The 18,225-nt window shown below is 43.0% G+C and overlaps 1 protein-coding gene across 1 annotated transcript; it reads right to left on the bottom strand.

Annotated features, from left to right (window-relative positions):
- Positions 1-7,012: 7,012 nt before the first annotated feature.
- Positions 7,013-13,469, bottom strand: LOC112231619 (oocyte zinc finger protein XlCOF7.1-like). Its single transcript, XM_024398310.2, has 3 exons — positions 13,037-13,469; positions 9,783-9,904; positions 7,013-8,923 (listed from the first exon to the last, which is right to left on the bottom strand). Exons 1-3 carry the CDS (start codon positions 13,305-13,307, stop codon positions 7,718-7,720), a joined length of 1,599 nt encoding a protein of 532 aa, XP_024254078.2. The 5' UTR covers positions 13,308-13,469; the 3' UTR covers positions 7,013-7,717.
- Positions 13,470-18,225: the final 4,756 nt, after the last annotated feature.

Below are 18,225 nucleotides of genomic sequence, written 5' to 3'. Positions count from 1 at the left end.
AGTGAAGGAAAAGCAGCCAACAAGTGCTCAGCATATGTGGGAACTCCTTCAAGACTGTTGGAAAAGCATTGCTCATGAAGCTGGTTGAGAGAATGCCAAGCGGGTGCAAAGTTGTCATCAAGGCAAAGGGTGGCTACTTTGAAGAATGTAAATTCCATATGTGTTATTTCACAATTTTGATGTCTTCACTATAATGTATAGAATAGTACAAAACCTTGAATGAGTAGATGATCCAACACATACATCCATACAGTTGAAGTCGGAAGTTTACATACACTTAGGTTGGAGTCATTAATACTTGTTTTTCAACCACTTCACAAATTTCAAACTATAGTTTTGGCAAGTCTGTTAGGACATCTACTTTGTGCATGACACAAGTAATTTTTCCAACAATTGTTTACAGACAGATTATTTCACTGTATCACAATTCCAGTGGGTCAGAAGTTTACATAAAGGCACAGTTGACTGTCGAGTCCCATATCGTCATAACCTGAAAGGCCGCTCAGCAAGGAAGAAGCCACTGCTCCAAAACCACCATAAAAAGCCAGACTACGGTTTGCCACTGCAAAGATCGTACTTTTTGGAGAAATGTCCTCAGGTCTGAGGAAACAAAAATACAAGTGCCATAATGACCATTGTTATGTTTGGAGGAAAAAGGGGGAGGCTTGCAAGTCGAAGAACACCATCCCAACCGTGAAGCACGGGGGTGGCAGCATCATGTTTTGGGGGTGCTTTGCTGCAGGAGCGACTGGTGCACTTCACAAAATAGATGGCATCATGAGGGAAATTATGTGGATATATTGAAGCAACATCTCAAGACATCAGTCAGGAAGTTAAAGCTTGTTTGCAAATGGGTCTTCCAAATGGACAATGACCCCAAGCATACTTCCAAAGTTGGGGCAAAATGGCTTAAGGACAAAAATGGCAAAGTATTGGAGTGTCCATCATAAAGCCCTGACCTCAATTCCATAGAAAAAGTGTGGGCGAGCAAGGAGGCCTACAAACCTGACTCAATTACACCAGCTCTATCAGGAGGAATGGGCCAAAATTCACCCAACGTATTGTGGGAAGCTTGTGGAAGGCTACCCGAAACGTTAGACCCAAGTTAAACAATTTAAAGGCAATGCTACCGAATACTAATTGAGTGTATGTAAACTTCTGACCCAATGAGAATGTGATGAAAGCAATAAAAGCTGAAATAAATCACTCTCTCTACCATTATTCTGACATTTCACACTCTTAAAATAAAGTGGTGATCCTAACTGACCTAAAAAAGGGAATTTTTACTAGGATTAAATGTCAGGAATTGTGAAAAACCGAGTTTAAATGTATTTGGTAATGGTGGATAAACTTCAGACTTCAACCGTATAAACAGACTTTGTAGGCTTATATCTACAAGGTCTGGATGCAATATTCTACCCAGGAATATTCAACACTGAAATCTGTTACTCTAGTTTTTCAATTTAAAGTTTTATTATTATTCTTGTTTTTTCAATCATCCAATAAAACACATTCCACATTCACAGATGTGACAGGCTTAAAAAATAAAATTAAAATATATAATAATAATAATAATAACTACAATAAAATACAAAAAAGTTTTTGTTTGGTATATATATATATATTACACTGCTCAAAAAAATAAAGGGAACACTTAAACAACAATGTAACTCCAAGTCAATCACACTTCTGTGAAATCAAACTGTCCACTTAGGAAGCAACACTGATTGACAATGAATTTCACATGCTGTTGTGCAAATGGAATAGACAACAGGTGGAAATTATAGGCAATTAGCAAGACACCCCCATTAAAGGAGTGGTTCTGCAGGTGATAACCACAGACCACTTCTTAGTTCCTATGCTTCCTGGCTGATGTTTTAGGTCACTTTTGAATGCTGGCGGTGATTTCAACTCGAGTGGTAGCATGAGACGGAGTCTACAACCCACACAAGTGGCTCAGGTAGTGCAGCTCATCCAGGATGGCACATCAATGCGAGCTGTGGCAAGAAGGTTTGCTGTGTCTGTCAGCGTAATGTCCAGAGCAAGGAGGCGCTACCAGGAGACAGGCCAGTACATCGAGACGTGGAGGAGGCCGTGGGAGGGCAACAACCCAGCAGCAGGACCGCTACCTCCGCCTTTGTGCAAGGAGGAGCACTACCAGAGCCCTGCAAAATGACCTCCAGCAGGCCACAAATGTGCATGTGTCTGCTCAAATGGTCAGAAACAGACTCCATGAGGGTGGTATGAGTGCCCGACGTCCACAGGTGGGGGTTGTGCTTATAGCCCAACACTGTGCAGGACGCATTTTCCAGAGAACACCAAGATTGGCAGATTCGCCACTGGCGCCCTGTGCTCTTCACAGATGAAAGCAGGTTCACACTGAGCACATGTGACAGACGTGACAGAGTCTGGAGATGCCGTGGAGAACGTTCTGCTGCCTGCAACATCCTCCAGCATGACCGGTTTGGCGGTGGGTCAGTCATGGTGTTGGGGGGCCGCACAGCCCTCCATGTGCTCGCCAGAGGTAGCCTGACTGCCATTATGTACAGAGATGAGATCCTCAGACCCCTTGTGAGACTATATGCTGGTGCGGTTGGCCCTGGGTTCCTCCTAATGCAAGACAATGCTAGACCTCATGTGGCTGGAGTGTGTCAGCAGTTCCTGCAAGAGGAAGGCATTGATGCTATGGACTGGCCCGCCCGTTCCCCAGACCTGAATCCAATTGAGCACATCTGGGACATCATGTCTCGCTCCATCCACCAACGCCACATTGCACCACAGACTGTCCAGGAGTTGGCGGATGCTTTAGTCCAGGTCTGGGAGGAGATCCCTCAGGAGACCATCCGCCACCTCATCAGGAAAATGCCCAGGCGTTTTAGGGAGGTCATACAGGCACGTGGAGGCCACACACACTACTGAGCCTCATTTTGACTTGTTTTAAGGACATTACATCAAAGTTGGATCAGCCTGTAGTGTGGTTTTCTACTTTAATTTTGAGTGTGACTCCAAATCCAGACCTTCATGGGTTGATAAATTTGATTTCCATTGATCATTTTTGTGTGATTTTGTTGTCAGCACATTCAACTATGTAAAGAAAAAAGTATTTAATAAGAATATTTCATTCATGCAGATCTAGGATGTGTTATTTTAGTGTTCCCATTATTTTTTTGAGCAGTGTATATAAAACTTGAAGCAGCACTATCAAGGTTCTTATTAGCTATTTCTAGCCTTCGCTGAGACGACGAGCCAATAATTCATTTTTAGGTTTTACAGCACCTTACACAACATGTATCTGCTCATTTCCCTAATCACCCCATTCACTCTGTCCAGTTTGAAATATAGTTGAGTAGTGGAGACCAGAGTCTATCAAACTTGGGCTGTCTCTTGTGGAGGTCATAAGTGATCTTTTCAAGAGGGAGAAAGTCAACAATCTGGCCAATCCACATTTTAAATGTAGGAGAGGTATTAGAGGCCCACAATAGGAGAATACATTTCTTAGCAAAGTATGTAATAGTCATAAGCAAATTTTCTCTGTCAGGGTCAAGAACAAAGTCCTGCTGGGCATTAAAGAAGATAGATACACGGGGTCATATCAAACTGGCAGACCAGTAGTACAATTGAAGGGAGGGAAGGGCAAGACCACCCTTAGATTCAGGTTTCGATAGAGTGGAGAACTTGATCCTAGGTTTTTTTATTTCCCCATATAAATTTGGTGATGCTTTGGTTGGTTGTTTTGATAAAGGAAACTGGGAGATAGCATGGGAGCATCTGAAATAAATAGTTCAGTCTAGGGAGGATGTTCATACGGATGATATTAATTCTTCCTACTACGCTAATTGGGAGGGAGATCCAGGTTTGGAGATCGTTCTTGATTCCATCCAGGAGTGGAAGATCATTTTCCTTGAAAAGGCTATTCAGATCTGGTGTTATGAAGATCCTGAGGTATTGAAACCCCTGTGTCTTCCATTGGAAAGGACATAGTGTCTTCATAGAGCTGGTGAGTGTAATATTGAGAGGGCAGACAGTGGATTTGTTAAAATTGATCTTATAACCTGAAAACTTGCCATACTGAGCAATTGTGTCTAAAATGGGAGGGAGGGATTTCTCAGGGTTGGATATGTAGACCAAGACATCATCCACGTAAAGCGAAATCTTGTGCTGCAGGCCGCCTGCAGAAACACCCATAATACTTGGATTGCTCCTTATCAGCTCTGCCAGAGGCTCTTCTAAGCTTTTCTAAGACTGAGAACAGAAAGCTCCACTCCATCCTGTCAAACGCCTTCTCAGCATCCAGTGAAGCCAGCAGGACAGGGGTCTTCTGTGCGTTTACTTGATCAATAATATCAAAAAGACGACGAATGTTATCAAATGAGTATCTGTCTCTAATAAATCCAGTTTGGTCCGCTTTTATTATTTTGGGAAGAAGAGTGTTTAGTCTTTTGGCAAGCAATTTGGTAATTATTTTGTAGTCGAAATCCAACAAGCTTATGGGCCGGACGAGCAGGATAGAGGGTCCTTGTCCTTTTTGAGCAACACTGTAATGCAAGCTGTGCGCATTGAGTCTGGGAGAACTCAGTTTTTGCAAAAATCCTCCAGCATTGGCATGAAGATAGGGCTGAGCTGGGGCCAAAAAGCCTTGTCGAATTCTCTGGGGAATCCATCTGGGCCTGCAGACTTATTAGGTGGCATGGAGGTAATTGCCTCCAGGATCTCCTCAGGAGTGAAGGGGGAGTTGAGATCTTCTTGGTCGGTCTCTGATAGTTTAGGTAGCGAGATTCCCTCTAGGAAAGAGTGGATTTCTGCCTTCGTGTGTTTTCTCTCAGAGGTATATAATTTGCAGTAAAAATCATGAAAAGTTCAATTGATATTTTTTGGGTCATATGTGACCTTGTCCTCTGCTGTTAGGATAGCCATGATTGTATTCTCTGTCTGCTCTTTTTTAATTGGTAAGCAAGCAATCTACTGGGCCTATTGCTATACTCATGGTATTTCTGTTTAGTAAAGAAAACTTTTTTTTTTATCTCCCGAATATAGTCCAAATTCAGTTTGGCTTTGGCTGCTTTAAGTTGACTCCAGGAGGTGCTGTCTGGGGATTGTTTATGTATTTTTTCACAGCATTCCAGCTCCCTGTCAAGATCTAGCCTGTGTGCTTCCATAGCTTTTTTCTTAGAGGAAGCATATGCAATTAGATGACCTCTTAGTGTGGCTTTAACAGCGTCCCACATTGTGGCCGGAGAAACAGGAGAATCTTTGTTGTCTTGTGTGTAGTTACCAATGTATGGAACGCTTCGTTTGATAGCATGGAGGTGTTGAATTTCCAGCTCTTTGACCTCAGGATATTTTTGCAGAGGTCAAAGCGGAGGTGGACAAAGGCGTGATCTGAAAGTGATATGGGTCCGATTGTACATGTGGCTGAATTTATGAAACTCTTTGGGATAAAAATGTCATCTGTACAGGAATAGGTGTTATGGACATTAGAGTAGTATGTATAGTCCATAGATGAGCTATTAGTCTCTCTCCAGATATCTATCAGTCCCATCTCTTTAGTAAGAGAGTTCAACATCTTTGCAGATCTAGGATTTGTGGTGGGGATTTGAGATTATTTGTCTAGGGTTGGGTTAAGGGTACAATTAAAATCTCTGGCCACCAGGCCAAAGGAAACACAATGCTCATTGAACAGGGTTATCATTTTTGACATGAAAGCAGGAGTATCTGTGTTAGGGGCGTATATGTTTAAGATAGTAATTGGTTGACCATACAGTGACCCAGTTATCAAAATAAATCTCCCATCCGGATCAGATATATTTTGGTCAATTATGAATGGAACATTCTTATGGATAAGTATGGCTGTGCCTCTACTGTTTGATTTGAAAGATGAGAAATACACCTGTCCCACCCAAGCTCTGCGGAGTTTGGCATGTTCAGCATCACAGAGGTGTGTCTCTTGTAATAGCGCGATGTCTGCTTTTTCCTTTTTTAGAGCACATAGTATCTTTTTTCCATTGTATTGAATGCCCTAGACCATGGCAGTTCCATGTCAATAGATTTAAGGTACTAGTCATTGTCATCGAACCGTAATCGAACATTAGTGCAAGTCATCGCTGGGTAAAAGTGGATAATAGTTACAGCTGAGTTCACATAAAAGGAAAATAAATGGTGTACATAAAATAACAATCTCTGAACACCCCAGCCGAGTTCCCAAACAACGACACATCCCGTCGGATCTATTACCACCCCGCTCAGTCTCAATTCTGTGTTCCGAAAAAAACAAGAACCGGGAACAGTTAGTAACGCACAACGTCTCCCTCTCCCCAACAAAGAAATGCCTCATCCTCTCCGCCCCGCATTGAGTAAATGACAACGTAGCCCCCCTGTCCAGACCACACTAAGAGGGAGAAAATAAAATCAATAGCCCAGCCTGCATATACCTCCCCCAAGGGACATAGGGTACAACAAGTAATAATAGCAACGAAATAAAAGTAGGCTGAAACATTAGTAGGCCTAGGTTAGGCTATAGAGTCTATCCCTCTCAGCTAAAGAAAAAGAAATATAGATTGGACGGCTATGATGACATTTAGCGGGGCGGGTGGGTCTTTGGATATCGGCTATATGTTGTCTTACCTCCTTTAGTAATAGCATTAATCGCATTTAGTCAATGGTCTGTTTCTCATTGACCAGGATTGTCTTTCAAAAAACGTTTTGCCTCTTCGGGAGTTTTGAAGTGTCGCAAGGCTCCTTGGTGAAGAATCATGAGCTCGTTTGGGTATTTGAATCCCCTGAAGATGCCTCGGTCAATGGAGTGTTTCTTCACCTCGTCAAACTCTTGGCGCTTTCGGCGTATTCCATCTGACAGGTCCTGGTGTAAAGTGAGTTTGGCGTTTCCCACTGTGATGGTGTTTTTCGCCGCCTGTAGGACTCGTTCCTTGTCGGTGAATCTCAGGAAACGTATGGTGATTGGGCGCGGTGGTTATCTGGCTGCTGGTGGGGGCCTCAGTGCTCGGTGAGCTCTCTCGAGTTCTATGGGCCTTTCGGTGGACAGGTGGAGCCACTCGGGAAGTTTGTCTTGCAGGTAGCGGATCAGTGGCATGTTTCCCTCTTCTTTTTCGCCCAGATTTAATAGAACACAATTATTCCTTAGCCCCTGGTTTTCCAGGTCCTCTGTTTTCTCTTCCAGATGCTCTATTTTCTTTTTAGCATATGCTATTGTTTCCATGGCATCTGTCAATAAGTTTTCCATGGATAGGATTCGCCCCTCTGCCTCATCCAGGCGCCACGCATTTATGGTTCTTGATGTCAGGCAAAGCGTTTTCCAGGATTGTCACTATCGCACTGAGCTGAGAATTAATGGCATCTAATTTAGTGTTGAGTTCTGTACGTTTGGATCTCAACTCAGAAAGGATGTCTTCGACAAGAGTGCGAGGTTGCCATTCGTTGGGCCTCGGGTCCTCTTGTTCCTGGCTAATGGCGCTAGCTTTTTCTGGAGCTAGCTTCTTCTTGGAGGCTTTTTCCGTCGCTAATGCTCGAGTCCGGGTAAAAAATGTCACCTGTAGTGTCGCCTTTTGTAGCTTTAGTAAAAAAAATGTCATGGCGGCTAAAGGAGTTTGAACTTGGAGTGGAGGTAAGATTAGGAATTGGAAACTACTTGTGCAGAGCTCTTAGTTCATGCCGCCATCTCGTTCAAGGGTCACGTGATTCCCCCCAAAGGTTACTTTCTATGTTATAGAGTGGAATGGTTTTTCTGCTGGTGTATCATGAGGTAGCACCTATCGGAGAACCTCTTCCCGCAGTCCATACAGGCGATCGGCCTCTCTCTCATGTGGACCTTCAGGTGTATCTTCAGGTTGCTAGCCTGGGCGAAGCGCATGTGACACTGGGTACAGCTGTAGGGTTTCTCCCCTGTGTGGACCCTCTGGTGCCTCTTAAGGCTGGACGAGTGTGCAAAGCGCATGTGACACTGGGTACAGCTGAAGGGTTTAATCCCTGTGTGGACCCTCTTGTGGATCTCCAACTTCTGGAGGCAGCTGAAGCCTTTGTTACAGAACACGCAGAGGAACTGTTTCTCATTACTATTGTCTGATGTTGCTCCCACTGCCTGAGCCTTGGCCTTTTGGCCCTTTGAGTTCAATACCTGATCGAAAAGGATGCTGCTGTGTGAATCGGAAGGCCCCATCGTCGTGGACACTGGGTCGCGATCCCTGAACGCGTGTAAAGGGGAGTGGGTGGCGACATTTAGATTTGTCCCTAAGCTTCCCCTGTAATCTAACAAATCTCTGCCCTGTGAGTGTCTGTCTCCTAGATGACAATCTACATTCCATGTGGGAGGAGCATCGCCCTCCACTTTCACAGTCACTTCATCTACGACTATAACACCCCCTTTCTTATCTAGGCACACTTCAGTGTATACACTACTACTGTACTGGTTCAAGTTCCCTCTAGACAGATCATTCTGTGTCTCTAAACCCAAGGATATGTTGCCAGGCTCGATCTCTGTAGTGTAGGAACAAGACGGATCATTGCCAGTCTCTAATGCGTCACATGAGTCCCGTTGGGAATGAACTGTCCTTGGGCTCAGGTTACCGTAAAGTAAATACTCTGAGCCGGGAGCAGGAGGACAGCCCAGTGGCCCCAGCCCCTCTGGGTCTGACCTGAGGACAGATCCTGTATTTAAAAGCCTTTGTGTTACAATTAAAGTCTCTGTGTCTGTCTCTGACTTGAGGACCTCGTTCATTGTTCCACTGTTCTCTGTGATGTTGCATTTTGCCCTGGGCTGGGGCGAGGAGGTGAGGTCCTTTGTGGCTACAGGGGGCGCCACTCCAGCCGCTACTCCAGTCTGGATGTTTCTGATTTGTTGTGGGTCTCCTTCAGTCCTCTCCTGCTTTACCAGAGACGATCCTCCAGGACCTGCAGCCTCTGTATCTGCAGACTGACTCAAGAAGAACGGAGGTTATTATCAGTACATGAGTTGAATTGGATAACAATGTCAAAGGGAAGTCTCTCTATAAATTAGGATGTACATGTGTAACAGTATAACTTTAGACCGTCCCCTCGCCCATACCCGGGCGCGAACCAGGGACCCTCTGCACACATCAACTACAGTCACCCACGAAGCATTATTACCCATCACTCCACAAAAGCCACGGCCCTTGCAGAGCAAGGGGAACCACTACTTCAAGGTCTCAGAGCAAGTGAGGTCACCGATTTGAAACACTATTTAGCGCGCACCACCGCTAACTAGCTAGCTGTTTGACATCCATTACACTCACCCCCCTTTTGACCTCCTCCTTTTCCGCAGCAACCAGTGATCCGGGTCAACAGCATCGATGTAACAGTATAACTTTATACCGTCCCCTCGCCCATACCCGGGCGCGAACCAGGGACCCTCTGCACACATCAACTACAGTCACCCACGAAGCATCGTTACCCATCGCTCCACAAAAGCCGTTTCACATGTTAGCAAGTGAATAGCTGAGTGGAGCCTTTCTGATTTTTAAAATTTGTATTTTTAATTGACCTGTTATTTAACTAGGCAAGTCAGTTAAGATCAAATTCTTATTTACTATGACAGCCTACCCTGGCCAGACCCTAACGCCGCTGGGCCAGTCCCTATGGGACTCCCAATCACAGCCGGTTGTGATACAGCCTGGAATCAAACCAGGGTCTGTAGTGACACCTCTAGCACTGAGATGCAGTGCCTTAGGCCACTGCGCCACTCGGGAGCCCCGAAATAAACTAGCCACATTTAATGTACTGTCATTTTTTTTATGGTACACTATGACACTAACCTCTATCACCATGTGCTGGGTTGAGGTTCCACTCCCCTCATCAACAGTGATTGGTTGGTCATGTCTCCATGTATTGTCTCTCACTGGCTTCACAAAGCTCCTTTGGCCTCCAGTGAGATGTCCTTCACCGGAGAGAGTGATTGGGGGTTAAAGAGGTGGTTAGGTTAGCTACTGTCAATGCTCAACACTATATAGTACACTATTGACAGTTTTGACTGTGACGGTGTCCGAATGCCCATACTTGCGTCCTAAATAGTATGCTGTTTGAGTATGCGAAAACAAAGTGTAATAGTATGCAACGATTAAAAAATCTAGTGTACCTTAAATACTAATTCCGCCTTTGACAACAGCCGATCAATTAGATAAAGGGATGCACTACTGAAATCACCGAATAGCGTGAAACAATGCAATCGCGCATTACACATTCCCAGTATGCGATAAAATAGAATGTTCTATATTATGTGAATTTTTGAAAGTTTTGATGGTTTAAATGCCAGATGTTACTCATCTCAGCTCTTTATCTAGTAGAAACAGATGCACACTTTTCCACAATGCATTGGAAGAGGTGGGCTGCGAGTGATGGGCCCTACTTCTCTTTGAGTAGTCAAACAACAAAACTAAGCTACTTAATTGGGAAAATGTAGATTTTGTTCTCCTTAAAATAATTGAGTATTGAATTGTAGGCACTACATCATTGAAACGTGTTTATTGTTCTCTTGCCCATCGTCAGAGCTTTTAAACTAAATACTTCATCTTTTGATTTCTGAACGTGTCGGCACTGGGGACTCGGGATGTGGCTGCGTTATTGATGTCATGTTAATCAGGCCTTTTGATTTTAACATGGATTGTTTTAGTTTTGCAGGCTAGGCTTTACCTATTTAATTATGTAACGTATGGATGAAGCCTTACCAGTGATTCTGATCTCGTTCCCAATGATCAGTGCTATAGTTTTATGTTGATGTCCAGGGGTTCTGAATTTGCGATGCATCCGACTGTCCGCCTTTTTATTTGAACATTTGAAAAGTTTTGGTGTGTGTACTAGGCTATTTTGATTTAATTTATATACAGTGCATTCGGAAAGTATTCAGACTCCTCAACTTTTTCCACATTTTGTTACGTTACAGCCTTATTCTAAAATGGCAAAATTATTTTTGTTCCCCTCATTCTACACACAATACCCCATGACAAAGCGAAAACAGATTTTTTTGAAATTTCGGCAAATTCGGCAAACTACCAAAGGTGCTTCAACAAAGTACTGAATAAAGGGTCTAAATACTTATGTAAATGTGATATTTCATTTTTTTTACATATACATTTCCACACAAAATATATGTTACAGCATTCTGGTTTCACAAATAAATATGTTGAAATGGAACCAAATTCTGTTTCTGTCTTCAGTACTTTTTAAATGGGCGGCAGGTAGCCTAGTGGTTAGAGCTTTGGACTTGTAACCGAAAGGTTGCAAGATCAAATCCCCGAGCTGAGGTAAAAATCTGTCGTTCTGCCCCGGAACCCACTGTTCCTAGGCTGTCATTGAAAATAAGGATTTGTTCTTATTAACTGACTAAAACAATCCATATGTTAAAATCAAAAGGCCTGATTAACATGACATCAACAACGCTGACACGTTCAGAAAATAAAGGTATAAAAAATAATTTAAATACAAAAATAGGATATATGGGCTATGGTAAGCAACCCTGTTCCTGGAGTGCTGTAGGTACTACAGGATTTTGTTCCAACTAGGCACCACACACACCTGACCAACTGAGTTAATTTATCAGTTCAGCGATTTCCTAAATTCAACACATAATTTATCTAAACTCTAAATAGAATAGGGAATAGAACTTTAGGCCTACTCAGGCTGGTTATATTAGACCTCACATTTGACCTACACTGTAGCCCAGAGGTCAGCCTGATCTCATAGACTAGAAGTAACATAGCAAATGTAAATCCGGGAGACCAAATTAGTATGATATGTTAGGTATGGTTACATAAGGCAGATGGTTACTTAAGGCAACAACGTTAGCCGGATAGTGCAAACATCTAGCAACCCAAAGGTTGCGAGTCTGAATCTCATGATGGACAGCTTTAGCTAATTGTCACCTTTAACTACTTTTTATGTACTTTGCAACTACATAGCATGTTAGCTAAACCTTCTCCAAAACGTATTCTGTACATAAATCTTCCAGGTCAGTTAAATCCAAACCATGAAGGGTTTGCAAGGGTTGCCTAACCCCTGCAACCTTGTCTCAGAGCATTTCGTATGATTCTGTACATAAATCCGTACACTCTATTTAGTATGATATGTTACATTTCGTATGGTATGTATTATTTTGTGGATGTCCATCACCCATTTTGTGTGATATGTTACGAATTTGCAAAATATATGTTACACATTTTAGCTAGGGGGTTAGCTGGCTAAAGTTAGCTAGGCTAGGGGATCAGGGTTAAGTTTAGGAGAAGGGTTAGCTAACATGCTATGTAGTTGCAAAGTACCTAAAAAGTAGTTAAAGGTGTAACCATGCCTAACATATCATACTAATTTGGTCTCCCGGATTTACGTTTACAATGTTACGTCTAGTCTATGAGACCAGGCTGACCTCTGGGCTACAGTGTAGGTCTAATGTGGAAAGTTTCCTATAACCAGCCTGAGTAGGCCTAAAGCTCTATTCCTATTCTATTTAGAGTTTAGAGAAATTAATCAAATTGGAAATTAGCCATTATCAGGTTGGTTAACGTAATGTTTGTTGAATTTGTAAAAATCCACCCACACTCAGCCCTGCCCCACCTACTCAGCCAGTCAGGAGCAGCTACTGCGTTGCATACTGCATATTTCTTTACTAATGATACTTGCTAAATAGTATGCGACAATGGGTACACAGTATGCAGTTTAAGTATGTAGTATGGGTATTCAGACACATATGCATCTAGAATTGGCACGGATTTAAGGTAACAAACACTTGACATAATCAATCTATAAATAGTATGTCAATAAGTTATGTTCCATGCATCATCTTATTTTCATTGAGTAAATAATAAGAAATGCCGTAAAAAAATATAAATCTGGTTAGAATATGAGTGTCTTTGTGCAAGATTGCTAAGTAATCAGAGGAATTATTGCATAATATCCCAAAACTGTCAAAGACCCAATTCTGGATAATTAACTATGTGGTTAATAACGCATCTAAAGTTACACATGCGCAGAGGGGAACGGGGCGACAGGCCCAGAAGCCTCGTCCTTCTGCAAAATGTACCTCTTGCCATCTCTCTGTATTGGTCGAGGATCTTGACACTACTGACGACGCGCTCTCGCATTGTCCTCTCTGCGCGATCCCGTGCCACCTTTAGTTCCAATAGCTGTAGTTTCCTCCGCAATCCCCTGTTTTCTTTCTGGCTTTGAGTTATTTCCAATTGTAACACTGCATAGTCGTCGTCTACGAGTTTACAGATCTCTGCCACGGCTGCATTCGCTAGCACCTCCATAACGGAGGCTATTTGAGTGTGAAAAACCACACAGTTAGCCATTGTTAACAGCTAGCTAGCGTTACCTAGATAACATCTATCAAACAAGGCCCGTCATATTTTGAGTTTCAGGGTTAATAACGCCTATAACCGTATAAATAACAAAAACGTTGAAATTGTTATTGGCCGCTGGTCGTTCTTGATTCCGTTTACTTCTTCAGTAGATTGGCGGTCTTAAACAAACGTTTAAAGGTGCATGCCGCCACCTATTGTGCTGGAGTGCGTAGTCAATCACGATTCCCAAAGCTCTACTTTGGTAGAAATGAAAAGAAACCCATAAACCTAAATCCTCATACTACTAAGAAAATAAAAAAGAGCCCTACTAACTTCCAACAGACCCTTTCCCATCCTCCAACCTTAAAGACCCTAGACTTAAATCTCTCCCTCTCTTCAACATACCTGCAACAATACAACACATGCTCCACCATTACATCAACCATGCACTCCAGACGCAAAGCATTCATATGCTTACCAAACACCACCTCTAACTTCCTAATCTGACCTTTGAATCTTGGTCCACTGACCTTTCTTTAGAGGGCATATAAATCCTGGCCCTTGGGCTCAGAATCCCACCTCTTCTGCCACACATCTATCAAAACAGCTCTGAGCTTACATTTGGCCTCTCCCCTACCCAGTGGTAGAGTTAATCTGTTTGTCCTCTACATACAGCATTTGCACATCTAATTCAGGAATGTGTATTGCTGCTACTCACAGGTCGGAGTGTGAATTGTACATTTTGTTCCCAAATAAAGAGAAAAAGGGAAACATTTAAATTGCACCATCATCCAACCCTGCACCTATACACTATCCCCCAAAACCTACCATCCCACTACTTTGGCCCCAAGAGATCCTACACCAGTGCTGGGAGTGAAGTAATGAAGTAAAATTGTGGGACTTGCTTTACCTGTTTTAAAAGCAGTTAACTATAGTCAAAGTTAAATGTAGTAAAATAATTGGTCTGATTACTTTGATATACCACTATGTCAACCTTATTACTTTGGATTGTGGGGCAATTAGATCACACATTTCATCAGAAATATTTACTCTTGACTACTAGACTTGTATACAGTCTCCTACTAGAATACCACAGTACATGCCAACTGTAACAATAGAGAAGAGAAGCGAAGTCAATAAGGCATTGTGGAAGCTAAGTAAATGAAAAAGCAATTTTTTCACAATGTATTTTGACAACAACTGGATGTTCATGAAGTCCTCTCTGGGCTGTGCCTGGAACGGGGAAGCCCTTCCCTTGGGGCACCTCTCAGTTAACTGAGCAGAGCACACTGTACATCTGAGATTCATTCTTTTAAATGCAAATGTAGATCGTTCATTTTATTTGGACTTTTGTTTTTTATGCTAACATGAAGACAGAACTAATGCAAGCAGTGAATGTGATATCATTCATACCTGGGAGATGTCTGAAGTGAAAATGCAATACACTGGGTTGTGATAGCTTTAGTATCTCTGCAGCACATCTGAATGGAAGCAACTTTGGGGTCGAGAAATGAACACTGGATCCAGCAGGGTATTATTTTTTTGTGGTAGCAGCTTGTATCAACTGTACATACCCTCTCTCATGAAACAACGTCAAGATGGGCTAGTCGATCTGGACAGCAGATTCTTGTGGAAGAAGTGTGTGTACGTACTGGTCTAAATGATTTTGTGACATCTTACCTGTAGAAAACGATAATTGTGGCACTTCTAACAGACCGAGTAAGCAGGGCTATCAATGCAAAGTGAGATCAGATGTTGCTATGGTAACCAGGGAAACGTCACCAACGAAGTTACATAAGTGGGAAGTTAGCTCAATAAAAGCAGTTGATGTGGTTACTAAAATAGCTCTCTAACCTTTGATTGGTATAAGCTATTCCTGTTCTGAGTTCATATTTGAAAAGCAGAGGAAGATTTCCAACACTCACTCCCTGAACTTGCTTCTTGACTCAGCACACTCATTACAGCAGTGACTGTGAGAAGTGGAACCTATGCTGTTCTCGCCCTCCACTGAGACTAATGCTGTGTTCAAAACAACTGGGAACTATTGAGATCCAACTGGAAAAAAATGTTTTGAGCGTTCATGAATTCCAAGTCAGAAACTCTGGCATCTATCTAGACCTCTGACTTTCCAACCTGAAAATCACTGACATCCTGATTTGACCACCTTTTTTCCCGAGTTCCCATTTGTATTGAAATCACCATGACAATCAGTCCAGTAAAATAAAATAAACAAATCATTTCAATTTATGCTCAGCAATTTGCTACACCAACTGATCTATTTTGTAATCAAAGCTTGAGTTTTGAAATATGGTCTGAGAAGGCCAATATTGGCAGGCCAGGCATATATTCAATATGCTGTGCTAATGTATTAGGCCTACTGCACAAACCTCATTCTTACAGAACTGTTAAGTAATGTTTCAAAAGAATCTGAGCGAGAGATCAGTGAAAATGACCTTGACTCAGAATAGGTTGGTGACCACTGGCCTACACAGTACAGTACAAACACAATATGTAACAGACTTTTTAGGCACAATGCCTGAATGCAATATTCTACCCAGGAATATTCAACACTGAAATCTGTTGATCTCATTATTCCAAATGCATCTGTGGATCTTTTCTGCTGACAACAATTGAAAGTTAATCTTTGTCTTTTTAATGCAGGGTTTGATGTAAACGTCAGAAGCTATTGATTCGAATGGTTACTTTCTATGTTATAGAGTGGAATGGTTTTTCTCCTGGTGAATCCTGAGGTAGCTCCTCTCTGAGAACCTTTTCCCGCAGTGCGTACAGGCAAACGGCCTCACTTCAGTGTGGATCTTCAGGTGCATCTTCAGATGGTGCTGGTGGGAGAACCTCTTCTCACACTTGGGGCAGCTGTAGGGTTTCTCTTCTGTGTGGACACTCTGGTGCCTCTTTAGGTCACCAGCCTGGGCAAAGCGCATGTGACACTGGGAACAACTGTAAGGTTTCTCCCCTGTGTGTACCCTCTGGTGCCTCTTCAGGTTGCCAGCCTGGGCGAAGCGCATATGACACTGGGTACAGCTAAAGAGTTTCACCCCCTGTTTTTTGCCTGATGTTGCTTCCCCTCCCCGGGCCTGGGCTCTAGCCCTGTCGTTTGAGTTCAATGCCTGATCCAAAAGGGTGCAGTCGTGTGAATCGGAAGGCCCCATTGACATGGACACTGGGTCGCGATCCCAGAACGGGTGGAAAGTGGAGTGGGTGACAGCGTTCGGATTTGTCTCTAAGCTTTCCCTGTATTCTAAGAAATCTCTGCCCTGTGAGTGTCTGTCTCCTAGGTGACTATCTGCATTCACTGTGGGAGGAGCGTCGCCCTCCACTTTCACAGTCACCTCATCTACCACTATAACCTCTCCTTTCTTATCTAGGCACCCTTCAGAGTATACACTACTACTGTACCGGTTCCAGTCCCCTCTAGACAGATCAGTCTGTGTCTCCAAATCCAAGGATACGTTGCCAGGGTCCATTTCTGTAGCATAAGTACAAGAAGGGTCATCAACGCCAGTGTATAACACCTCACCATCTCCACAGGAATGAACCGTCCTCTGGCTCTGGTGAAATATTGGTAAGTATTCTGAGCCGGGAACAAGAGGACAGCCCAATGGACCCAGACTGTCTGGGTCTGATATGTGTTCAGATCCTGTGTGTAAGAGACTGTGTGTTACATTTAAAGTCTCAGTGTCCGTCTCTGACTTGAGGACAGTGTTTTCGTTCCACAGACCTCAGTGATGCTGCGTCGGGTACTGGACTGCGCTGGGCCGGTGTCCTCCGTGGCTACAGGGGGAGCTCCAGTCTGGATGTCTCTGCTTTGCTGTAGGTCCTCCTCTCCTTCAGTCCTTTCCTGCTTGACCCCATGATGTTCAGCCTCTGCATCTGAAGACTGACACAAGAAGAGAGGAGGTTGTTACCAGTACATGAGTAAAATTGGTTTCACAAGCTCCCTTATGGCAGATAAATCCGGATGTACATGTAAGCAAATGAATAGCTGAGGGGAGCCTTTCTGAAACAAACTGGCCACATTTGATGCAATACTATGACACTAACCTCTATCATGATAACGTGCTGGGTTGAGGTTCCACTCCCCTCATCAACAGTGATTGGTTGGTCATCTCTCCATGTATTGTGTCCCACTGGCTTCACAAAGCTCCTGTGGCCTCCAGTGAGATGTCCTTCACCTGAGAGAGTGATTGGGGGAAAAGAGATGGTTAGGTTAGCTACTGTCAATGCTCAATAGTATATTGTACACTATTGACAGATTTGACACTGATTATAATTGGTAACGATGTAAGGTAACACTTCTCATAACTTATTGATATACTATTTATTGATAAATGTATTATGTTCATACATCACAATGTTTTCATTGAGTTAATAATAGGAAATGCAGTAAATCATGAATCTGATAAGAATCTGGTTAGAATATCATATTGTGTCTTTGCTCAAAATTGCAATTACATAGCTTACTAATTACTTAACTTAACACATCTGAACACATGTGCAGAGGTGAACGCTGCAACAGGCTGCGTAAACTCAGCCTTCCGCAACATGTACAGTACCTCTTGCCTTTCCTCTGTATCGGTCGAGGATCTTGACACGACTGGCGAGGACGCGCTCCCCTCAGTTCCAGTAGCTGTAGTCTCCTCCGCAATGCCCTGTTTTCTTTCTGGCTTTGAGTTATTTCCAAATGAAACACTGCATAGTCGTCATCTACGAGTTTACAGACCTCTGCCACGGCTGCATTTGCTAGCACCTCCATAATGGAGGCTATTTGAGTGTGAAAAACCATACTGTTAGCCATTGTTAGCGTTACCTTGATAACATCTGTCAGCCAAGTGCTGTAAGTATGTGATGTTGTGCAGTTAAATTACTCATATTCTGAGTTCCATGGTGTTAATAAACGTATAAATAA

Source organism: Oncorhynchus tshawytscha, linkage group LG34 (assembly GCF_018296145.1).
Source record: "Oncorhynchus tshawytscha isolate Ot180627B linkage group LG34, Otsh_v2.0, whole genome shotgun sequence".
Taxonomy (NCBI): Eukaryota; Metazoa; Chordata; class Actinopteri; order Salmoniformes; family Salmonidae; genus Oncorhynchus; species Oncorhynchus tshawytscha.
Note: the sequence above shows the minus strand (reverse complement) of the source record. Positions and strands in the feature narration are given on the sequence as shown.